This window comes from Symphalangus syndactylus, chromosome 22 (assembly GCF_028878055.3).
Source record: "Symphalangus syndactylus isolate Jambi chromosome 22, NHGRI_mSymSyn1-v2.1_pri, whole genome shotgun sequence".
Classification (NCBI taxonomy): Eukaryota; Metazoa; Chordata; class Mammalia; order Primates; family Hylobatidae; genus Symphalangus; species Symphalangus syndactylus.
The window spans coordinates 46,438,533-46,465,028 of NC_072444.2; the positions used below are offsets into that span (position 1 = coordinate 46,438,533).

The following is a 26,496-nucleotide window of genomic DNA, read 5'->3' on the forward strand; positions in this document are numbered from 1 at the left end:
AGCTTTATGACTTAGTAGTTTTACTTAATGGCCCAATTTAGCAAGAGATTATGCCTTCTGCCACTGGTCCAGAGAGACCACTTTAAAACTCAGCCCTTCAGCACACGCAGAGCAGCTCCAGAGCTTCGCCTAAGAGACCAGCCTTCTGGAAGCCCTATGTGGTCACCACACTTTGGTTGACATCATAAACCCATTAGAGAGAAAAGAGAGACACTTAAATAAAAATTCCCTCCTCTAAGCTGTTAAATTACTATTCTTCAGCCTAAAATAGTCCTCTGGAAAAGCTTCATTTACAGAAAGCAAATTGTCCCTCTGAAATATAAGCAACAATACAAGTATTATTCCAACTGATTAAACTACCAGTGAGCCACAGCACCTATGTCACCCATGAGTGAGTCTCAACCAGGAAACAATGCTTGTGCCACCAGGGGACTCAGCTTGTGAGCTCCTCCCTAGAATGAACTAAACCTGCTGTCCCTAAAGACAGTGGATGTGTTTCCAAGAAAAGGCAAAAGAAGATAAGAAGAAGGATCTAGGCTTTCTTTCCCACCTTCTCTGTGACTGCCACTTTCTGACATTGTTTTTTTTTTTTAATTTTATTATTATTATACTTTAAGTTTTAGGGTACATGTGCACAACGTGCAGGTTAGTTACATATGTATACATGTGTCATGCTGGTGTGCTGCACCCATTAACTCGTCATTTAGCATTAGGTGTATCTCCTAATGCTATCCCTCCCCCCTCCCCCCACCCCACAACAGTCCCTGGAGTGTGATGTTCCCCTTTCTGTGTCCACGTGTTCTCATTGTTCAATTCCCACATATGAGTGAGAACATGCAGTGTTTGGTTTTTTGTCCTTGCGATAGTTTGCTGAGAATGATGGTTTCCAGCTTCATCTGACATTGTTTACATGTTAACTCACTCAATTGACTACGTGGCAACTATAAAAAGCTGCCATCATCACCCTCCATTTACAGACAGAGAAACTAAAGTATAAAGATGGAGGGTTTTACTCATGCCCCCACAAGGTAATTAGACAATAATATAGTAATTCAGAAGGTGTAATGATTATGGGCACTGTTCTAAGAGTTTTCATTGATGCATATAAACTTATAAAGATTCACAACAATGCCCCTCAAACATTGTAAGCCATGGGTAGGAGATGGGAATTTATTCAGGTAGAGGTGGAAGGGATGGGGAGACATGGCCATCCCTGTGTTTTTTAGAGATCAGCCTAGCTGTTGTGTGAATTATGAATCATGATGGGGAAAGCTGAAGACTTGGGCATTTTTTTCCCACAAGGACATGAGATTATAAAGTCTGTGAACTTGCAGGACCATATCTTAATCATTTCTATATTCTCAGTGGCTTGTCAGTGCCTGGCCAGAACAGATAACCAATGCATATTGATTCAACGTAATAGAGGAAGTGTTGCCTCCCATGCCTTACTACCCTTTGATAAAAAGCACGGCATATAGGGCAGAAGCTTCATCTCTAGACAGTTATAATTGGTATCCTGTTTCTACTACTTACTAGCCTCATTCATGCACTTATAAAATAAAAATTGTTCCAGCTACTTCATCATAATGCATGTTGTACTAGCTTGGTACCCTGTAGGTATTCTGCGCAATATTTTAGTCTGTAATCAAATGACAACTTCATGGTAACAATATTTTTGCAATCATGGTTACCCAACTTGTGATGAAAAAGCAAACTTCAGAACTTGAATGCAGCTTGCTTTTGTATAAGCCTGAAGTAGGGCAATGGAAGTTGACACTTGTGCATGTGTGAGTGCGTGTGTGAGTGCGTGTGTGAGTGCGTGTGTGAGTGCCTGTAGGTTTTGAAAGTAGAGTGTTTTCCAGTGAGATATCATCTCACACCAATCAGGATGGCTACAATTAAAAAGTAAAAACCGCAGATGCTGATGACATTGTGGAGAAAAAGGAATGCTCTTACACTGTTGGTATGAGTGTAAATTAGTTCAACCATTGTGGAATACAGTGTGGCAATTCCCCAAAGACCTAGAGGCAGATATACCATTTGACCCAACAATCCCATTACTGGTTATATACCCAAAGGAATATAAATCATCCTTTTATAAAAATACATGCATGTGTATGTTCATTGCAACACTATTCACATCAGTAAAGACATGGAATCAACCTAAATGCCCACCAACGATAGACTGGATAAAGAAAATGTAGTTCATATGCACCATGGAATACTATGCAGCAACAAAAAGAAATGAGATCATGTCTTTGCAGGGACATGGATGGAGGTGGAAGCCATTATCCTCAGCAAACTAACACAGGAACAGAAAAACCAAACACCACATGTTCTCATTTACAAGTGGGAACTGAACGATGAGAACACATGGATACATGGAGGGGGAACAACACACACTGGAGCTTGTCAAAGGGTGGGGGTTTGGGGATGGGAGAGCATCAGGAAGAATAGCTAATGGATGCTGGGCTTAATATCTAGGTGATGGGATGATCTGTGCAGCAAACCATCACGGCACACGTTTACCTATGTAAAAAACCTCCACATCATGCATATGTAGCACTGAACTTAAAATAAAAGTTGAAGAAAAAAAAGAAAATAGAGTGTTTTCAAATAGGAATCTGCAAGGAGATACCAGCACCAAATTGTATTACAGATACAAATCACATAATCAACTAAATTCTACTTACTTTGCTATATGATACAGCTGCCAAAATTAACAACATCCTAAGAAGGCTGGGGAGAAATAAATGTTTCATAACTAGTGGTCCCATTTTATGTTATGGATCACTCTCATTTCCCCTACATTGGCAGACCCGGGTGCAGCCCACAGGTAAATTCACTGACATTGCTCTAACTTCAGGAAGCAAGGCTAACAATTTAGGCCAAACCACATGGAAACATTTCTTTCTTTATGTCAATACCTGGGATGATAATCTATTACTGCAATCACACTGCACAATTATGTGCAGAAATATTGGAGAGACCTCGATTGCAGCTTTCTACCTACTCCATTATGCATGTTTTGATGAGTTTTAATGAAAACAGAGGCTGCTGCCAAAGGAGTGAGAAATAGAGCATCATAATAGCCAGAGTGAAAAGATATGGAGACTTGTAAGTTGGTTTGCAAATGGATTATGAGCTGTTTGAGAATGGAAAATAAGTTTCGCTTTAGAGATTTGACTAAATGTTCCTTGCAAATTCCTTGTAATGCCTGATGATTGCCTTACAGATCCACATGCATGAAATTGGCATTGAATCCATCAAGATAAGAAATAAATGTGTTTTTGCTAGTGATTCTAGACAAACAATTTTGCATATCAATATACAATAATACTGTACAAAGGAAAAACAGTATACAGCTAAGAAATATCTTTTAACATGTTGACAGTGTGTTCTGTTAACATTAAAAAAGGCACAATGTAAACTGGGTAGAATCAGTTTAATGTCAAGTTTCAAGGAAAATCTTGTCAGAGTGTCTCACCCTTATAATTCTGTTTTATCAATATTGAAAGAGTGCAGAAATGCTCTCTCCAGGCTCTAAGAGCCTCTGAAATCTCATGGTGCCTACACAAGTAAAGATTCTATTTCTATCACTGGCAAAGGTGATAGCTATCATTCATGACTAGAATGACTATATAATATCATTCATACTATGTCAACTGTAAGAGTGGTTGGAGACACAATTAATAATCACACCATGCCATTACATTAGCATATTGAATGACCATCTACTTTTTAAGGCTAGAAAATTTGCATATATGTGTGTGTGTGTGTATAGCATATATATGTATATGCTAATTCTCACAATCTTACATGTCACCAATTTTTTATTGTCTCCACATTACTGATAAAAAAAAAACAAGATCTAGAAATGTTAGATGATTTATCCAAGGCCGTGCAGCTAGAAAAACCAAGATCTAGAAATATTAGATGATTTATCCAAGGTCACACAGCTAGAATGTGCTAGAATTTAAACTCCAGTGTGACTCCAAATCATATTTCTACCCATTAGTCATTTCTATGTTTGAAGAAAACAGCAACTTGGAGAGACGTTGGGCAGCAACAAACAGTCATGAAGGCAGTGAGGAACAGATGGGCACTCTGTACTCTTGGACTTATAGAAGGCATTGCAAAGAGTAGGAATGACTCAAACTCAGTCAAGATTAAACACTGAGGCTGTTTCCAACGTCTCAAACTGTTATTGATTTAACGGAACAGGGCTTGAGTCAAAGATAAATTATGGGAACAGGAAAGAAAAAAACGGGAAAGATAGAAATTCGTCTTCAATTTGGCAGTGATTTCTCAGAGTTCAATTTACACTAGACTCATTCAAGTGTGTATAAAAGTAGATCCAAAGATTCATCACACCCTGTTCCTTATTTTCCAACAAGAAGCTCACAGCCCTGCGGGGACACATAGGTAAACACTGCATTATAATGCAGTGTGATTAATGTCATGAGCAGAACACAGAGTAGGGGCATTAAATCCATTTTGAGACACCCAAATGGATTAGTCAGGGTTGTCCAGAAACAGAACTACCTGAATAAACTAAACTCTGTGTGTGTGTACATTATATATATATATATATATGAATGAGACAGTGAGAGAAGGAGAGCGATTCAAGAAATTGGATTTTGAAGGCTTAGTATGCCCAAAATCTGCAAGGGAAGCTGGCAGACAAGAGACCCAGGAAATAGCTGCAGTTCCAGACCAGAGACATCTGCTTTCAGAATTCCTCCTCATTTGGGAGAGGTTAGTGTTTGTTCTATTAAGGCCTTCAACTGATTGGATGAGGTCCATCCCCATTATGGAGGGCAATCTGCTTTGCTCAAAGTCCACTGATTTAAATGTTTATCTCATCCAAAAACACTTTTACAGGAAACATTCAGGATAGTATGTTCACATATTAGGTACCATGTTCCAGCCAAGTTGATACATAAAATTAACCATCACCCCAAGGGCAGATCGCCCCACCTTAGAAGCTGATTCTTCTGTTTTATCAACCCAAGCTTCCTATACAGCCACCTCAGGTGTTCATGGATTTCAATTAGTTACTGTGACCTGCTCTTTCACCTTTTCTTTTATATGGGACCCAGTGCCAAGAACTCCTTTGCTTCCTGATGACATCGCACCCATCCTGCAAGATCACCTTATGTGGATTTTCAGCCAGAAACCCAATTCTTAGTCCCCAGTGGACTCCTGGTTGTCTCAAATGCATCTTTCCCTACCAACCCAATTAGATGGGTGCAGCAAAGGATGATCACCAACTCCTACATCATTAGCTGAAATGCTCTGCATCCATTCCAGATTTTTATCATCAGATGGAGGTATGAAGCTGAGAACTACCTTTTGACAAAATATTATGTTTTAGCATGTCACAATTTTTCTTACCTGTTTACTTGTTTCTAAGTTGTTTATAAATTGAGTGCCTGTATTAAATCTTGGGGTAGGTCATTTCCTAAATCTCTTATTCAGTGTGTGTTTCTTACATTCGTTCTAACCTTAGTGCCATTTAACCCATAAAGAGTGGTCTTTTCTTGTTCAGGTTAAAATTGATTTAACAAATCTATGCTTCATTTATTTGCATGGTTTGTGAATTCCACTTACAGACCCAACCCTCACCACCATCCTTAATTCTTATGAATTGTGATCATTTTCCCCAGAACTTTTTGGTCAGTCCTTTAAGCAGGTCAATATAAATATCTTCCACTTGCCCCACCAGTTCCACTTTCTGCACATCTCCAGCCTTTTCTGTGTACAGGAAGGCTGACTAAAAGCATTCTATCAATACGCACTCCTGCATTCTCGATTCTAGTTGGGTTTCATCAATGGGGAGCATAGAAAGGAGCCTAGAAGGAGTAACGAGAGACTGAGGTCAAAGTGGTCATTGGATTGAGCTGGCTGCTTCCCACACAGGAGGCCACAGATCTCCAGAGGCACAGCTTCTGGACATGTGCCTTTTTTCCCACTCTGTTAGTATCTCTGTGCTATAGTCCCTACAGTATAAATTCCTTTTATATATTCACACCTTTATGAATAGTCCCTAATTTGAGCAAGCCATATGAGAGATCCACTGTCTTCAAATATGGGGTCAGTGCTAAGGTCCATGCATGCTGTGAGGACATCTTATTGCTACCTCTTAGACTGTTGCTCACTTTTTTTTTTTTTTTTTTCCAGGGCCAGCTAAATAGTCTCACATGCTCAAGAACTATCTATGATAAAGCCATTCCTCCTTTTCTATTCTGTTGAATCTGAGACAGCAGATGTTTGTGCTGGGAAACTCTAGTTCAGATTACAGAGCTTCAACAGCCTTTGCTTGCTGCTGCTCAAGTCAATTTGATCCTTTCTCTTCTATTCAGTCACAGCTTTATGAGATTTTCTGGGTTCCAACCTATCGAGTCATCTCAGTGGGTTGGTGACTCCTAAAAATATGCAGGTTCTAGGGATCCTGGGCCTTTGTTCCTGTCCTTCATTCTTTCTTCCTGGAAATGCTTTCCTGCAGCTCTTGACCAGCTTCTACTCCCATTCAGGTTTCAGAGGCATTATCTGCTGCCCAGTAGCCTTCCCACTGCACACCAGGCTAGGTTAGGGTCCCTCCTGTGAGCTCCCAACAAGCACTATGCACACCTTGTCATTGTCCTTATACTTTAATTACTGCTGTGTCATCTCCTTGATTAGTCTGTGAAGAAGACCGAAATAATACTATTAAGGGTTGAATTTTGTCACCAGAAAGATAATATATTGAAGTCCTAACCCTCAGTACCTGTGAATTTAACCTATTTGGAAAGAGATTCTTTACAGACATAAACAAGTTAAAATGAAGTCACACTCCATTAGGATGGGCTTAATCCAGTATGAAGGGTATCCTTGCAAGAAGAAAAGAAATGGACACACAGGCACATGGGAGGAGAAGGCCACGTGACAACATCATGTGAAGGCAGGGTAGCAATCTCTAGAAGGCAGAGATTAAAGTACTGAGGCTGCAAGTGAAGGAGTGCCAAGGATTGAGCAAACCATCAAAAGCTGGGAAGTGGCAAGAAGAGATTCACCCTACAGGTTTAACAGGAAGTGTGGCACTGCAGGTACTTTTGGATTTCTGGGCTCTAGAACTGTAAGGAAATATAACTCTGTTTTATAAGTCACCCAGTCTCTGGTTCAAGCATAGCTTGTTTTATTGAACTGCACTTTACTGTGCTTCACAGATAGTTCATTTAAAAAAAGTGAAGATTTGTGGCAACTCTATGTTGAGCAAGTCTGTCGGTACCATTTTTCCAATATTGTGTGCTCACTTCATGTCTCTGTGTTACATTTTGGTAATTTATGTTTATTATTATTATTATCATTATTATATTATATTATTATCATTATTATATCCCTAGAGCCTGAACATTGGCAAGAGCCACGAATCCACCATTGCAATATTTCAAATTATTATTACATCTGCCATGGTGATCTGCGATCAGTGGTCACTAATGTTAGTATTGTAATTGTTTTGGGGCATCATGAACTGCACCCATATAAGGCAATGAACTTAATTGACAAATATTGTGTGTTCTGACTGCTCTACTGGCCAATGATTTCTGTCTCTTTCCTTCTCCTTCGGCCTCCCTATTCCCTGAGATGGAACAATATTAAAATTAGGCCAAATAGTAACACTACAATAACCTCTAAGAATTCAAGTGAAAGGAAGAGTGGCACATCTCCCATTTTAAATCAAAAGCTGGAAATGATTAAGCTTAATGAGGAAGGTGTGTTGAAAGTGGAGATAGACCAAAAGCTAGGCCTCTTGTGCAAGTTAGCCAAGTTGTGAATGCAAAGGAAAAGTTCCTGAAGAAAATTAAAAGTGCTACTTCAGTGAACACGTGAATGATAAGAAAGCAAAACAGCCTTCTTGGTGATATGGAGAAAATTTTAGCTGCTGAATAGAAGATCAAGTCAGGCATGACATTTCCTTAAACCAAAGCCTAACCCAGAGCAAGGCCCTAACTCTCTTCAATTCTACGAAGGCTGAGAGAGGTGAGGAAGCTGCAGAAGAAAAGTTTGAAGCTAGCAGAGGCTGGATCATGAGATTTAATTAAAGAAGCCATCTTCATAACATAAAAGTTTAAGGTGAAGCAGCAAGTGCTGATGTAAGTTACCCAGAAGGTATAACAAAGATCATTGATGAAAGTGGCTACACTAAGCAATAGGTACCATCTAAGACTTTCAGAAGTAGAGAAGAGAAGAAAGACAATGCCTATTTTTAAAGCTTCCAAGGATAGGCTGTATCTCTTGGTAGGGACTAATGCAAGTGCTAATGCTCATTTGCCATTCTTAAAATCCTAGGATCCATAAGAATTATGCTAAATCTACTATGCCTGTGCTCTCTAAATGGAATAATAAAGCCTGGATGGAACCACATTTGTTGACAGCATGGTTTACTGAATATTTTAAGCCCACCATTGAGAACTCCTGTTCATAAACAACAAAAAAGGATTTCTTTCAAAATATTACTGCTTATGGACAATGAACCAGGTCACTCAAGAGCTCTGATGGAGATCTACAAGGAGGTTAATGTTGTTTTCCTGCCTGCTATCACAACATTTACTCTGCAGCCCATGGATCAAGGAGTGATTTTGACTTTTTAGTCTTATTACTTAAGAAATACAGTTCATAAGTCTACAAATGCCATAGATAGTAATTCCTCTGATGTCTCTGGGCAAAGTAAATTGAAGACCTTCTGGAAAGCATTTGCCATTGTAGATCTCATTAAGAACATTCATGATTTATGGGAGAGGACAAAATATCAAACAGGAGATTGGAAGAAGTTGATTCCAGTCCTCATGGATGATTTTGAGAAGTTCATTACTTCAGTGGAGGAAGTAACTGCAGATTTGGAGGAAATAGCAGGAGAACTAGAATTAGAAGTGGAACCTGAAGATGCGACTGAACTGCTATATTCTCATGATAAAATTTTAACGGATGAGGAGTTGCTTCTTATGGATGAACAAATAAAGTGGCTTCTTGAGATGGAATCTACTCTTGGTGAAGAGGCTGTAAACATTGTTAAAATGACAACAAAAGATTTAGAATATTCCAAAAGCTTAGTTGCTAAAGCAGTGGCAGAATTTGGAATGATTTTGAAAATTGAATTTGAAAACTTCAATTTTGAAAGAAGTTCTACTGTAGGTGAAATGCTATCAAACAAAATTACACACTACAGAGAAATCCTTCATAAAAGAAATAGTCAATTATGTGACATGCTTTTTTGTAGTCTTATTTTAAGAAATTGCCACAGCCACCCCAACCTTCAGCAACCACCATCCTAATCGGTTAGCAGCCATTAACATCTTTTTCCTCCACCAGCAAAAATAATTGGGTCTCTTAAGACTCACTGAAGGCTCAGAAGGTTGTTAGCATTTTTTAGCAGTAAAGTATTTTTTTAATTAAGACATAGACTTTGTTTTTTTATATATATAATGCTATTACACAATTAATAGTTTACCATGTAGTGTAAACATAACTTTTATATGAACTTGTGTCAGAGACATTTAAACCAGAGTGACTCTGTCTTGAGTAGAGACTGGGTAAAATAAGACTGAGACCCACTAGGCTGCATCCTCCGGAGGTTAAGGCATTCTTAATCACAGGATGAAATAGGAGGTTGGCACAAGATACTGGTCACAAAGACCTTGCTGATAAAACAGCATGCCGTAAAGAAGCTGGCCAAATACCACCAAAACCGAGACGGTGACAAAACTGACCTCTGGTCATCTTCACTGCTCATTATACACTAATAATAATGCCTTAGCATGCTAAGAGACACTCCCACCAGAGCCATGACAGTTTACAAATGTCATGGCAACATCAGGAAGTTATCATACATGGTCTAAAAAGGGGAGAAACCCTCAGTCCTGGGAATTGCCCACCACTTTCCTGGAAAACTCATGATTAATCCCCCCTTGTTTAGCATATAATCCCGAAATAACCATAAAAATGGCCAACCAGCAACCCGTGGGGCTGCTCTGCCTATGGAATGGCTATTCTTTATTCTTTTACTTTCTTAATAAACTTGCTTTAACTTTACTGTATAGACTCTCCCCAAATTCTTTCTTGAGTGAAGTCCAAGAACTTTCTCTTGGGGTCTGGATCAGGACCCCTTTGCGGTAATACTTGGAAACCAGAAAATTCATGTGACTTGCTTTATTGTGATACTTATTTTATTGTAGTGGTGTGAAATAAAACCAGTGTTATGTAGTTTGTTACAGAGCCCTAGGAAACTAATATAGACACACTATTAAAACTACAGCACTTTCACAGTGCCCACAATGCCCAAATTTATATTGAGTAAAGTTATGTTGGCTGAACATTATTGTAAATCACTTAAAAAAACTGTTAAAAGTCTGACAAGTGTGTGTTCCTGTGGAAGCTTACTCTTTAACTTCCTTATGCATCACTTCACTCAATTCTCCATCCAAAAATTGTGCTCTCCCCATCTCCCATCTGACAGCCCTGTGGTGAAGCAACTTAGAACATAGTTCCAAGGATGGCACCCTGTCAAAAGCGTGTGGAGGTCCAGATTCAGTCCACTTTATCAATAAGCTTAATCACCTCCCTTAAGTTAATTTCCTTTCACAGAGATTATGCCTTTTTACATTACACAGGGTGGTTGCTGGTTGAGCATTTGGGGAACTCCCCTCCTTAAGACTGCCCTGAGTGCAGGTGAGATGCACAGACTTACATCTCCCAGGACAGGTTAGGGACTACTTTGCATATAGGAAGGGGGAGGTAACGTTTCCCAAGGTGCAATGTAAGAGGAGACAGCTGGGACTCAAATGTACTATTGCTTTCTACAATGGAAACCTGCCCATCTTCAGTCCCATGACATCCATTTGCAAGTATCTGTAGACTTCTTAGAAGAAAAGTCTCTTTTCTCTGGAACCTCAAAGAATAGCTCAGAGAATTCTCAATGAGGAAAGGCTGTGGAAGCCAGAGGACCCAGATCTTAATTTTACAGATGTGGGCTTGGGCCCCAGGCACTTAACTGAGCTGACAGACACAAGGTGCAGAAAGAGAGCATGGTTTTCCTGCCTTCTGGTGCTCTGGACACCCATTCTGGGCTTATCCCAGTGTTAAAGATAGAACAAGTTTCCTTCTGTTTCTTCTCTCCCTTCTTCCTGACTCTCTTTCCTGGACCACTGTGTCACACTTTTCATAGTGTCATAAGTCATTCATGTTTTAACAACATTCAACTTATAAAATTTTCAAATAGAAAGATGCATATTTGATCATTACATGTATGTATCAGAAAATTATTTTCCATTTAAATATGAGAGTTGTGTAGTTCAGCCTACACAGAGTTTTGCTTTTATTTTATTTTTATTTATTTGTTTATTTATTTGAGACAGAGTCTCACTCTGTCACCCAGGCTGGAGTGCAGTGGCACAATCTCGGCTCACTGCACTCTCTGCCTCCCAGGTTCATGTGATTCTCCTGCCTCAGCCTCCAAGTAGCTGGGACTACATGCATGCGCCACCACACCTGGCTAATTTTTGTATTTTTGGTAGAGATGGGTTTTCACCATGTTGGTGAGGCTGGTCTCGAACTCCTGACCTCAAATGATCCTCCTGCCTTGGCCTCCCAAAGTGTTGGGATTACAAGCATGAATCACTATGCCTGGTCTGCTTTTATTTTTGCAGGTATTTTAAAAAACAAAAACAGAAAGTTATACAGCTGAATATGACCCAAAAAAATCATATTCAAAATAAATACCCCATCATACACATCAAGCTGATCAACTCGGGACACAATTCAGAGGTTCTAATTTCTTCAGGATCACATCAGCAAAACAGTAACCTTTAAATACAAGTACACATTCACCTTTAGCCATTCTTGGACAAATGACCAAACGTAAACCCTGGAAGAAGGCTGTTGGATGGTAAGGCAGAGTTTCATGTACATGAAACCTATGTATCAATCAGGCTCTCTATGTCCTTGTCCTTGCATTATTTTGAAGAGTTTAACATTTCTAAGCTATATTTATCTTAATTTCAAAATATATTTTAATAGGAAAAACCTATACCACACATTAAAATAAAAATTTATAATTTAAATGTATAGGTATATTTCTGTGTCAGTATGTATATATATAACATATACGTTCATAGCAAAAACACACATAAACATTCATTTTTAAATGTCTTGAGGAAATCCTAATAATTTAATAACAATGGCAATCTCTGGATTGTGGCTTACAGTTGGCTTTAATATTTCCTTCATACTTTTTTCCCTCAAAATTTCTTCAATTAACATTGATTATTTTTGCTACAAAATTTTCTAAAAATAAAACATCACTGTTTAAAAACAAAATATATGTAATAGAACGTATCCAATTAACATTTTAATGATATGGATTATTACTGAACCAGAAGGCTGTGCCTGCTTCCTAAGTCTTGACTGTTAGTCACAGAATTTATTACCTTGAGCCAGTCATGAAATGCTCATATTCTCTTTCCTTCTACGTTAGATGGAGATAAAAAATGTCTGCCTCTGATTTTTGTTGTGAGGATGAAAAGAGATGGTATTTGTAAACTCCCAGCTCAATTCCCAGAGAGAATCGAAGCTTAGTAATTGCTGTCCGTTATACCACTCCTATTATTACAAGTCACACCTGGCCACTCAGCAGTGGGCATTTATCTCTTTTGCCTTATTCTGCAGCCAAATTACTTTCTCTGTTTTTTGGAAAAGTGGAACAGGGACAATTTGCATCAGAATCACTTGAAAAGCACAGTAAAAGTGCATTTACTGAATTGGAATTTCTGGGGCTGGGAAATCTGCCTTTTTAGCAAGAGTCCATATGTTAATTACATTTTAAAAATAACCAAGATCCACTGAGAAGCCTAGTTTTTGACCAGGTTGTTGAACACTATAGGTTACCACAACCATGAAAAGACAACAGGAACACAATTTCTAATTATGTTATGGGGCTTTTGAAAAGCAGCTATCATACAACCATTTTGGAGAGATAAAGTATTATGGAAATGCAAGGACATGGCACCCAATGCCAGGTCACCAGCATTTTCTATGCAGACAGCATGGGACTTTGTATCCATATGGGCAAATTACTGTGTTTCCTTCCTCACCATTTCTTTCAATAGTTTTCTTGCATTTCGCTGGAGGGACCTCATGGTAGTGTTCGTGACTTTACTGCCTCATTAACAATAGCTCCTGTGTCTTACTTTTCATACCCTCTGTATCCAAAGTGGTGTCTGCCTACAGAAATCACTCCATAAATGTGGTTGCTTTGTTGAAGAAAATCCTGAGGCCTGAGGGCTCAATGAGCCCAAAGAGGCCCCTACGTTCCTGCTTCATTACATGATGCAGCTGGCATCTCTGAAGACCAGTGTTTGAAACAAACAAACAAACAAAAAATATGCATGTGCCAATTAATGATGCTCATAATAGTAGGAGTGCTTGCATAGCTGGATTTTTTTTTTTTTTTTTTTTTTTGAGACGGAGTCTCGCCCTCTCGTAGGCTGGAGTGCAGTGGCGCGATCTCGGCTCACTGCAACCTCTGCCTCCCGCGTTCAAGCGAGTCTCGTGTCTCCGCCTCAGGAGTAGCTGGGATTACAGTCACACGCTACCGCACCCAGCTAATTTTTGTATTTTTAGTAGAGACAGGGTTTCACCATGTTGGCCAGGATGGTCTGGATCTCCTGACCTCGTGATCTGCCCGCCTCAGCCTCCCAAAGTGCTGGGATTACAAGCGTGAGCCATCGCAACTGGCTGCATAGCTGGGTTTTTAAATAATGATTACCTCGAGATTTGGTTTTGTGGAAATACATTTCATGGTAAATTAAGGATCATATGCCGTTTCTAAGCCCATGTAATGATTGCCTCTTACCGTGTCCTTCTGCATTTAAGAAATAAGTTTAAACTATCAAGAGATTTTCAGAGAAAAATGAAAAAGCTCACCTTTTTGTTTTGTTTTGTTTTGTTTTGGTTAGGCATCTAAGAACAGCCAGCCTGGCTAGCTGCTCCAATACACATGATTGTATCTAATCCTCACAGCTCTGGGGTAGGCACTATTATTCCCATCTCACTGATAAAGCTCGGAGAGACTATAGTATTCACCTAAGGGTCATGCATTCCTTGGGGCCAGACTGGAATCAAGCTTTCCAGTTTCCTGAGTCGGGGCTTCCCATTGATTTGGAGTTTTGCTTGTTTGTTTGCTTGTTTACCTTCTCTTTCTGTTTTTGAGTTTCAAGAGAGAAAATGCCCTTGGAGGCCCTAAAGAAAACCACTGATAATTAATTCTTGCTTCAGTGAAACAGTATCAAGACCATTAACAAGTTTCCTTTTTTCTGTCTCATGAAAATTAACCTAGCTGCAAATTTGCATTACTCACCAGAATACCATTTCCTCCCCAAAGGAGACCAGTTGGTCTTTCAAATTTTTATTCACATAGATATCCCCCTCCAGTGAATTTCTTTTTGCTTCCTTCCATGAAGTGGGGTGGTTAAGTGTGAGTAGGGCTACTGCACCCTTACCAGTGATATTGCAGTACACCTGGAGAGGTCCCAGTGGGCCGCTGCCATCCGAGTCGATGTAGAAGAAGCCGGCTGTATTCCCCTGGTGCCTGTACACCTCACAGGATTGCTCGTAGATGGCTGGAAAGACAAAGGCAGCAGAGAGAAAACTTTGCTTGGCTCTGCATATCCCTTTGCAGGAATCAGTAACTCCTACTTAGATTTGCTCTATGTGTATTCATTTCCCTTCTATATCCTTGACTTTTTCCCCAAGCCTTAACACACAGTACCAGTATCTTGATACTGATGTTTGACATTCAGATTTTCCATTCATCTCTCTCTCTCTCTCTTTTTATTATCATTTTTTTTTAGACTGCAGTAGCGCCATCATGGCTCATGGCACGTTGCAGCCTCAAACTCTCAGGCTCAAGTGATCTCCCACCTCAGTCTCCCGTATAGGTGTCAGCCACCAACCTGACTAATTTTTTTAAAAAATTTTTATAGAGATGGAGTCCCACTCTGTTATCCAGGCTGGTCTTGAACTCCTAGCCTCAACCGATTCTCCTGCCTCAGTGTCTCAAGCTGCTGGGATTATAGGCATGATCCGCCAGGCCCAGCCTTATTTTCCATTTATTTAAATTCATTCATTCTTTTAAAATTAGTGCAGAGGTAATGCCTCTCAAAATGTGGCCCCTCACCTCTTACATGGCCCTCCTCTTTACTTATCTCTATGACCTTCCTCCTTGCTCCTACTGTATACTGAGCGTGGATCATCCAAATACCATTGTGTCTCTTTAAATGGGTTACAGAACCTGTAAGAGTAGTGCTCACGTGTCCATTTGATGTTGTGCCGCAGCATTTGGCAGAGTGCAACAATCACAGCAGGGCCTGAGCTAATATTTGACTCATGAATTAAAAAAATAAATGCTTACATACAGTATGGCTTTTTACTAATAAAATACTTTTTCTTTTTTTTTCTTGAGGTGGGGTGCGCTCTGTCGCCCAGCCTGGAGTGCCGTGGCTTGATCTTGGCTCACTGCAAACTCTGCCTCCCGGGTTCAAGAGATTCTCCTGCCTCAGCCTCCTGAGTAGCTGGGATTACAGGCACGTGCCACCATGCCCAGCTAATTTTTATATTTTTAGTAGATACGGGGTTGAACCATATTGATCAGGGTGGTCTCGAACTCCTGACCTCGTGACCCACCCACCTCGGCCTCTCAAATTCCTGGGAATATATGTGTGAGCCACTGAGCCTGGCCCAGACTATCTTATTTTTATGTACCTAGTACTAAGTATAGTACATAACATGTAGTAAGTGCACAATGAAGTTCAGCTTATTTTGACTTAATAAGCATTTACTGAGTTCCTAATACATGTCAACAGATGAGGTTGCCACCAGAGGATGGAACCATGGAGGAAGCAATAAATCTCTACCCCAGAAAGCTCACAGCTTGGTTGGCAGCCGCAAAAGTCTGCATGCTCAGATAGAGGCAGGTTCAGGTGTCCTGAGATAGGGAGCTTTGACCAATCTGCAGGTTTGGGAAATATATAAATTTTATTAGGCTAACATGAATAAATCTGTTGGGGTACAAAGGAGACATCTGCTGTCTCATACATGAGAATATAGAATCTTGTCTGATGCTTCAGACAAAATGCTGTAGCTCAGAGCAGCAGGTACATCTCCAATCATGTCACCCTATGATGCTTTAAACACTTCAGTGGCTCCCAACAGCTTTCAAGATATAGTACCAACTCCTCTCCTAGCCAACTCCTGCCCCTTGTGACTAATGTCCCATCCCAGGAATAGGAAGCTGCAGTTTGTCATGATCAAATGTGAGGGGTGCCTCAAATAATTTATTACCAGAAAAGTTATGAAGCCTGAGAGGGTTTGACTTTTTATAAATTAGAGTGAACTCAAGGTTATCCTTGTTCTCATGGCATTCTCTCTTGCATTCCTGCAAACTTTCCGCAGCAGGAGGTATGTGGGAGTGCCACAATCTGTGCCCCACATTGTGAGCATTACGTACAGATTATTTTTGTTTGCCTAAACCTGATAATGCCCTTGGGTGTTTGTCACAAAGGTGAAAATCAGCTCTTGTCTATGTTGACCCCCCAACCACTCCCACATTCCCAGGATGACAGCTATGTGGAAGGAGTTGCTGTTGTCCCACAAAAGGTAAACACCACCCTACAGCATGTGAGCAGTTGCATAGTAGTTAAGAACATAAACCTTGGAATCAGAATGGGTGGTTTTGCCTGGCAGGGCTACGCCTTTCTCCCTGTGGAAGCATGGACAAGCTACCCCACCTGTGCTAGGCAACTTCTAAGGTAATTCCCGTGATGGACAGATACTTCCTGGGATTCATGTTCTGCTGACAAAATCATGTCCTCCCTCCAAGTGGGCTGGACTTATTGGCTTGCTCTAACAAATAGAATATGATAGTGTGGTAGATATCATTTCCAAGATTAGATTATAAAAAACAGTGACTTCCATCTTGGGTGTTCTAGATCACTCACTGTGGTAGAAGCCAACTCCCATGTAACAAGGCAGCCCTTGCAAGAGGCCCACAGGAGTAAGCCTGGAAGTTTCAGAAGCATGCCCTGGGAATGGGCACCAAAGCAAGATCCCCACATCAAGCCTTAAAATGAAAGCAGCCTTGTGGACACCTTTATTGCAGCTGCATGAGAGACTGAGCCAGAACCACGTAGCTAAGCTGCTTATGGACCCAGAGACACTCCGAGATGATAATGTCTGTTGTTTCCAGGTGTTGTTTTAGAATCCTTCATTACAATAGGTAGCTAATCAACTCTCAAAGCATAAATTGTCTCATTAGACTACAGTAACTCAAAAAGAGCCTCCCTCATACTGTTGTAGTAAGGATTCAAAGATGTCATCCACATATGGCACATAGAAAGTGCTTGATTAATATGAGCCTATATTATTAATAGTAGTAGTATTGTTTCATGACTTGTTGCCTCTCCTTTTTTTTTTAACGAGTTTTTAATATGGTTTGGCTGTGTCCCCACCCAAATGTCATCTTGAATTGTAACTCCCACAATTCCCATGTGTCATGGGAGGAACGTGGTGGGAGGTAATTGAATTTGGGGGCGGGTCTTTCCTGAGCTGCTCTCATGATAGTTAATGAGACTCAAGAGATCCGATCATTTTTAAAAGGGAGAGTTTCCCTGCACAAGCTCTTTTTTCTTTGCCTACCGCCATCCATATAAGATGTGACTTGTTCCTCCTTGCCTTCTGTCATGATTGTGAGGTTTTCCCAGCCACTGGGAACTGTGAGTCCAATTAAACCTCTTTCTTTTGTAAATTGCCCAGTCTCAGGTATGTTTTTATCAGCAGCACGAAAACGGACTAATGCAGTTTTTGTATACCTGATTTTTGTTTCAATTTTCATCGTAAACCACAAGCCTTGTTATAAAAGATCAGTAGCTCCAACTTCCCTTCTGCATGGAAATAACTTTTCATTCTTAGTTCATTTTTCTGTTATTGACTAGAGTGACTAAATAGCATGTCTATATTGTTACTTCTTAATTTTTTTTTTACTTTTACAACTTATCTATTTATTTAACAGTTGGAAAGTGAGAACTTAGCCCTTTTTATCCCCCCATCCCTGAAATAAAAACAACTTTCCATTCCTCCATCCATCTAATCTAGTTGTATAATAATTTTAGTTAGATCAATGATTACTTTTGGTGATACAATGTCGTAAATGCTATTCATAGATTAACTACATATTATAATGTGGTTAGTTTTTCTTTTCTGAACAAAATTTAGTTTTTCTTGAAATTTAAAATTGTCATATTTTCTCATTTGCCTAGTTTTCTACATACGAATTGCTAATTTAACTTCAAATTTACTAACAACTATCTAAAATATCTACCAAAATGTTTAGGTAAGAATTAACATAAGAGGATAACTATGGAGAGAGAGGAAAAATGTGGGAGGGGACAGAGATGAAAGTGAGACATTTCTGAATGTCTTACATTTTAAATTTTGAAACCATAAAACTATTTTCAATGATTTTTAAAAGTTAAATATAATAATTCTTTCTTTCTTTCCTTCTTTTTTTTTTTTGACAGAGTCTTGCTCTGTCACCCAGGCTGGAATGCAGTGGCATGCTCTTGCCTCATTGCAACCTCCACCAGGTCCAAGCAATTCTCCTGCCTCAGCCTCCCGAGTAGCTGGGACTACAGGCACGTGCCACCACACCTGGCTAATTTTTCTGTCTTTTGTAGAGACAGGGTTTCACCATGTTAGTCAGGCTGGTCTCAAACTCCTGACCTTGTGATCCACCCGCCTCAGCCTTCCAAAGTGCTGGGATTACAGGCGTGAGCCACCACACTCGGCCTAGAATAACAGTTCTTAAACATTGAAAGAAAATGAAAACGAATGAATTTAACCAGGAATTATTTAAAGCAATATTGAAATTTAGTATTTTCTTTTTAACTTTCTCATTGCAGAAACTTTCAAATACAATGAGCACAGAGAGGATCCTGCTAGCATCACAACCAGCTTCAGCAACTCCCAGTATATTGCTAATCTTCCATCATTTATATCCTCAGTGCATCAGTTCTTTTGCTGTATAAAAACAAACACACATAAAACTCCAAATTTGACTTTAAATCATGACTAAGCCATGATTCTGCAGGCCAGCCATTTAGTCTGGGATTAGCTGGGCAGTTCATGCAGTCAGCTGCTGGGTCAGCCAGGCTGGGTGGTGGTAAGCTGTAGTTCTTTGCTTCAGCCCACGTGGCCTCTCACACTCTAGCAGGGGAGTTTACATAGTACAGCCTCCCAGAACAGCAAGAAACCAAGTACTTGTCAAGTCTCTGCTTGCATGATGTTTGCTGATGCCCCATTGCCCGAGGCAAATCAGTGAGCCATCCAAAATTCTCAGAAAAAAATCCCAAGAAGCTAAATGAAATGGATCAATAGGGTAGACATGGATTTTATCATTGTTTGACTTCATTGAACAGGTCACACTGCATGGGATGTGAACAAAAAATAAATGTTTATTTCACTAAGTCATTGAGATCTTGGGGTCATTTACTACCTTAGTTAACCTACTGTTATTGATATACTTGTTCCTTAAATGCTGGCTCAGTAACTGGGAGATCTCTGAGGGCAAAGCCTGGTAACAGCATTGCCATTTATGGACACTGTAAATGAGTTCATAAAGTGTAAGTACTTTGCCCAAAGACAAACCAGCTGGTAGGTGGTTAATCTAATGCTATCATCCCTTCCTGATTTATTAATGGGAATGCTTTACAAAACTGAAACATCCCTCATCAATTATTTGATTTCCCTAAACTACAAGATTATTCGGGAAAAGTGAGTTACATTGTTGATGCTTTCCCTTTAATTCATCAGTTTCGAAATGCTGAAATGTTTCCCTAGGGTGCCCCAAAGTAACCAATGAAAATATTTTTAGTATTATTTTGAACGTATAGATTTAAACATATTTGATATTGAAACAGTAGTTTGACTAGTAGGATGTATCCTACCAAAAAAATTTAAAATATAGAAATACATTTAATAATCTCATTTTAAACAATATTGCTATTATAGTATGAAACTATTAAACATAGCAAGAAAAAGCTAATAATTATCTTATCAACAGAAACTAAATTACTTATCATAAAAGATAAAATATAAAATGCAAACATTAGATAAAATTCTGCAGTATATCATAGAGTTGGTAATAAGCTTAAGCTCATAATTTAATGCTTTTAAAAAATGATGCATTTTCACATTTGGACCACTGGAAGTGCAGGAAGCAACCTAATGCACAGGGTGTTGTCTTTAAATAAAAATTAACGCATAAAAGGAAAAAAGATTTTACTGAGTCAATTTTGGGACCATGAAAAGTACAGAATGAAAGTGGAATGTCTTGTTTTGCCTAAAAACAAGACTTTTATTAAAGACTGGAATTATCTCAAAACAGCCCAGGAGTTAGTCTGACGGGACAATTTGGGCATAAAAAATAATAGTCACTTTGATTGTTAAATATATACAATTTATTAGTTTCTATCTATCCATCAATCAATTTATATATGTATGCATGTATGTATGTAGGTATATATGTATATATGTATGTATGTATGTATTTATCTATCTATCTACCTACCTAGCATCTATCTTGTCTCTGTACTCAAGTCCATTGGTCCCCTCTGAAGTTTAATAGAGAATGAAGTCATGTTCTGAATATTAGAAAGAATAGAGATCATATCCTGTCTTTCTTATATAAATGTATTTGAATGCAACTTAACAGTCCATGAAAAAAATCTTTAGAGAATAACCAAACCAGAATCTGCAAAAGAATAATAGAATTTGAAAATCATCCTTTAGTAATGTCCAGTGAGATAAGGGATTAAACAATGATCATCAAGGACTGCCAAACCATTAGTTGAAACATTAACGGGATATTTTAGTCAGTGGATTCAATTAACACCGAACTCATGGGTCAATCTTAATGTCATGAAAAGTGATTATCAGGGTGCCTCTAATGTGGCACAATAAGACATATGTAACACCATCTAAAACACATTCTTGCCAAAAAAATTGAAGCTAAATGTATTTGAGCCCCAAGATCTAAGCACCAATTTTCAGAAAGAGGCCAACATGCCCAGCCACACTGTAAGAATGCAGTTAGTTAAATCTAGAATACGGGAATGTTTGACTTAGTTTCCTCAACAAAAATGGCAAAAATGGAGTTGAAATGCAAAAGATGTATCAGTCAGTCAAACACTATGCTTAGATCTTGTTTAGACCCTAATTCAAACACATTAAAGAAAAGATGAGAAAGGAAGGAAGGAAGGAAGGAAGGAAGGAAGGAAGGAAGGAAGAGGGAAAGAAGGGAGGGAGGAAGGGAGAGAGGGAAGATGTTTTAAGATAACCACAAAAATTATAGATCAGATTTTATAACAGATTATATTAAATATTTTTAATTTTGATAGGTACAATAATGGCAGTGTGATTATGTTTTAAAAGATGAGTTGTCCTGTGTTAGAGAGTTGTTCACTACAAATACTGTAGTTGTAGTAAAATTATATGTCCACAATTTGTTTCTAAAATGCTCCATCAGCTGTGCACAGTGGTTCACACCTGTACTTCCAACATTTTGGGAGGCTGAGGTGGACAATCACTTGAGGCTGAGAGCTCGAGACCAACCTGAGCAACATAGTTAGATCCCTGTTTTTACAAAAAAATTAAAATTAGCTGGGTGTGGTAGCTTGTGCCTATAGCCTCAGCTACCCAGGAGGCTGAAGCAGAAGGATAGCTTGAGCCCAAGAGTTTGAGGCTGCAGTGAGCTATGATTAAGCCACTGCACTCCAGCCTGGCTGACAGAGCAAGACCCTGTCTCAGTTTTAAAAATAAACAAACAAACAAATAAATAAGATGTTGCATCAAACAAGTGAAGAGGGGATAGTAGAAAAAAAATGGGAGAATATTGATAACTGTTGAGCCTGAATGAAGGATGAAGGATACATGTGGGACAATTACATGATACTGTTTTTTTTTGTTGTTGTTGTTGTTTTTTGGTGGAGTCTTGCTCTGTCGCCAGGCTGGAGTGCAGTGACATGATCTTGGCTCACTACAACCTCCAACTCCCTGGTTCAAGCTATTCTCCTGCCTCAGCCTCCTGAGTAGCTAGGATTACAGGCACATGCCAGTATGCCCAGCTATTTTTTGTATTTTTTATATAGATGGGGTTTCACCATGTTGGCCAGGCTGGTCTCAAACTCTTGACCTTGTGATCCACCCGTCTCGGCCTCCCAAAGTGCTGGGATTACAGGTGTGAGCCACCACGCCCAGCCAATTTTGTCTTTTTCATATGTTTGAAAATGTCTTTGAAAATAAAAAGTATATTCTGGATTCTTCTGACTTGCTGTAGTATGGGATATTGAGCTACCCATCTGGTTATAGTTGTCTCCCCAAAGCATCTCCTCACCCTCAAGCTGGATATTCCTTTTAAAACTGACCTTTTTCACTAAACATAATTCCCTTGAGATCCATTCAAGCTTTGTGATGTATCAGTTGTCAATTCCAGTTTCACTGCTGAGTAATATTTCATAACAGGGACATACTACAGTTTAATAATTAATCCATTGAAGAACATTTGGGTTGTTTCCGTTTTAAGCTATTTCAGTTGTAGCTTTTTAAAATTATAGAAGGTTTTTTTTCCTTTAAATATTATTTTCTCTAATAGTACGTGATTCTTGACCCATTGATGCAATACTTCATTCATGTCTCTGAGAATATTAATCCTATTATAGTGCCTTTGATCCTTTCTTTGCTCCACATAGGCTGTTCCCTTTAAGCTGTGCTTGTTTGGTTAGTTGCTTTAATTGTTGTGTGTTTTGTTTTGGTCTCTATCTTATATTTCATGTGATAGTGCTTTCTGGGATGTTCTCTCGTATTTGATAGTGGGCCCTGAAATACTACTTGGTATTTGTGAACAAATGTCTGTGGTTTGCCTTCCAAGGACTTTAATGTAGGCTTCTCTGGCTGAAGAATTTTGTGAGAAATGCCCATGTTAGTGTCTTTTGTCTTTCTCTTGCTCTTGTTAGAGTCTATGATTTAGAGGATGTATGCCTGGCTGCTGAATATCTCGGAGCTGAAGACAAGAAGGCCAGGCCTTAGCATTCTTTCTATATAAATGTTTTCATATGTTACCCCATTTTCAATATGGTACAACCTTCTTCAACCATACATGTTTTCTCTCAGTTTCAAGAATTGTGTTTTCTCCAAAAGAAAAACTTCCAGTTTTCTCCCTTAGTGGCGAAGGAGCAATCACCAAGTGTCCACAATTGGAAAGAGGATTGATAATCTAACTACTTCTTACACAGATGTAGATTTACTCTTCCTATATTTATCTTACCTTCACGTTCACTTGCAAAGGTGGCTGATGATTCCTACTTCTGTGCCTTTGGGGGATTTTGTAATGTGGATTTGTTTGTTTCTTGGATTTCACTGCATGTAAATTAAGATTCAGCATTTTAATTACGTTAATCTGTTACCTGTTCCTATTCATCTACTCACTTTCTGCTTTCAACATTTTCTTGCCCTTTTCTCCTGTGATTTTTGCTTCTCTCTTTCTCTCTCTGAGTATTGTTGTTGTTTTTTGAGGGGGTGTTTGTGTGCGTGCCCCTGTATTTGTCTCCTTTTGTCATGCCATTGTGGTGGATTTGAGTTGTGTCAATTTAAGCCAAACTGGAACTACATTTACCAGAATTCGTTTCCTTGCGTAGTTCTGGTCAGCATATCCCACAACAGACATTTTACATGAGATGCAGCAGGTGCAAGAGCAGAGCACAGACATTGATTCCATGCGTGTAAGGTCAATGAAGGGCATGAGGTGCTACTGTAGATCACACACATCACTGCTCATCTACTGATACATGTTACTAGTGTGTGGCAGCCAGATGGGCTCATCTACTGATACATGTTACTAGTGTGCTGCTCCAGATGGTCTACCTTCTCCTTCAGCTTCCCTAATTTCCAGCCAGGTGAATTTTCAGTCTCCTATGAGCACCCCATCACTGAAGTTGCTGTTTTGGAGATGGTAAAAGGCGAAGAGTTCCTCTGATTCGCTGCTGACTTAGAGAGCCATTTAAAAAAATAATAATAATTTAATATTCTTCATGAGGAGTGTAACGAAGCAAAGTTAAACACACACGTGCAATTCACCAACTGTTTCAGGAAGTACAAGCATACACTTTTGTTTACTGAATCATTCGGCCTACACTGCTTGCCTAATGCATTATGAAACAAATACTCCACACACGTTTATTGAGAATGCACTTGTTTTTCACTAACTCTAAGGTAAGCTCTGAGAAAATTACATGCAACAAAAAAAAGACATGATTCTAAATCTCAAGTAATTCAGCGTCTTAAACTTACCAAAATTAACCTCAATCTAGACACAAAATTTAAATTGACCTGTTCCTATAAAAAAATAGAAAAAGTATTTAAAGAGCTCCCCCAACCCATGAGTTTGAGGCTGCAATAAGCCACATTTTTGCCATTGCATTCCAGCCTGGGTCACAGAGTAAGTAATACTCCATCTCCAAAAAAAACCGAAAAAACTCCCTCAGATAATACAGTAAGATTGTAATATTGTGAGATTAAATGGTTTCTCAAATGAACCTTTTAAAGAACAAATCATCTCACTGGTACTTCTATTTCTCCAAAGAACAGAAAAAGAAAGATATCTTCCCATCTTTCACATTTGTTATGTAAAGTAAATGCAAAGCAGATCCTTAACCTGACAAACATCATAAAGAAAGGAAAACAAAATTATAGAATCACTCATGAATATCAATCACAAAATTTTAAATACAGTATCAGCAAACAGAGCTAAATAACATATTTTAAAATTACATAATGGCCAAGGAAATGTTTAATCCAAAAAATCAAGAGAGGTTCAATATTTAATAATTTAACTAAATATTTAAATATATAATTCACAACTATAGATACTTGTTGATAAAGGCAACTCAAATCAGTAGAAAACAAAAAAAAATTACATGTGGTATTGAGATAATTGGAAAACTATATGGAAAAAGATGAAATTAAATCCAATCCTCATACTGAAAACCAGGATCAAATTTTAATTGAATCAGAGATTTAAATATTGAAAAATAGAATACATACATGTACTAGAGAAAAACAAGGCTGAATTTCTATGTAAATTAGAAGCAGCAAAAGTATTGCTAACAATGATTCAAAATCCACAAGCAATAAACAAAAATATAGATAAATTTCCTAATATTCAAAATAAATTTAAAAAAATAAAGCAATTTTTGAATGGCAAAAGATACAACAAACAAAAAAAGGGCAAATGGACAAACTGGAAAAAATTACAATTTGCATCACAAAGCACTAACATTTCTAATATACTTTTACAAGTTAAAAATAAAGACAAAATAGGTAACAGCCTATAGGAATATATGCGGATGATATGAGTGGAGACTCATAGAAAAATAAATGCAAATAAACCTAAAACACATAAAAGATGTCTGATGTTACTTATAGAAAAACAAGTGCTATGAAAATGAGAATATTAGTTATATTATAGGGGAAAGGCCTTTTCCCTAGCAGGCTTAGCAGTGGAGTATTGTCAATCTTTTGGATCATTGCTAATTTGATATGTGAAAAATTGGATTTCAATGTCATTTTCATTAGCATTTTTTTTCCTATAAGCAAGGTCAGACATATTTTTGTGTGTTTTAGATTTATTTGCATTTATTTTTCTATGAGTGTTCACTCATATCGTGAGCATATATAATATATTGGATCATTGCTAATTATATGTATGTATATATTTGTCCATTTGCCTTTTCATTTTGATATATATATATATATATATATATATACACATATACATATACATATGTGGCTGAGAGGGAACGCGAAAATCATACAAATCCTAAATGTGGAATTTAGCAATATCTAGCAAAATTACAGATACATTTAAACTTTGACCCAGAAACACCATGTCTAGTGATCTGCTCCAAGAAACACTGGTAAAAAATGGGGGAAAAGAGATGTTTCTATATTTTTTAAAAAACACCATTTGTGCTTGCAAAAGACAGAAATCATCCTCGGTGTTCATCAATTGAGGACTAGTTGAATAAACTATGTTGCACTCACAGAATACAGTTCAGCTTTGAACAGGAACGAAGCATCCCCACATGTAACACTACAAGCTGAGCTTCTGAATATATAGCTGTGAGAGAAAAGCACAGACAATGCATGTATAATATGCTAATGTTTATCTAATAAATGGGGGTATGAACTTATTTGTATTTGCTCATCTTTTTTAAGAAAACAGCATTTTTATAAAGGTTATGTATACAGAATGGAAAGGAAGAGGAAGAAGGAATAAGAATAAAAGCAAGACTTGTTTGAAGAAGACTTATTTTGTTGGTTTTACATTGTTCCATAAACAAGCATTTTTTGAAT

The 26,496-nt window shown here is 38.4% G+C and overlaps 1 protein-coding gene across 5 annotated transcripts in view; it reads right to left on the reverse strand.

Annotated features, from left to right (window-relative positions):
• Positions 1 to 26,496, reverse strand: part of CNTNAP5 (contactin associated protein family member 5) — an 884,209-nt gene that overhangs the window by 299,822 nt on the left and 557,891 nt on the right. For all 5 annotated transcript variants that reach the window (XM_055262660.1, XM_055262659.1, XM_055262661.1 and 2 more), the window contains exon 12: positions 14,535 to 14,654. In XM_055262660.1, coding sequence (XP_055118635.1) covers positions 14,535 to 14,654 — 120 coding nt within the window. The remainder of the gene's footprint in view (positions 1 to 14,534; positions 14,655 to 26,496) is intronic.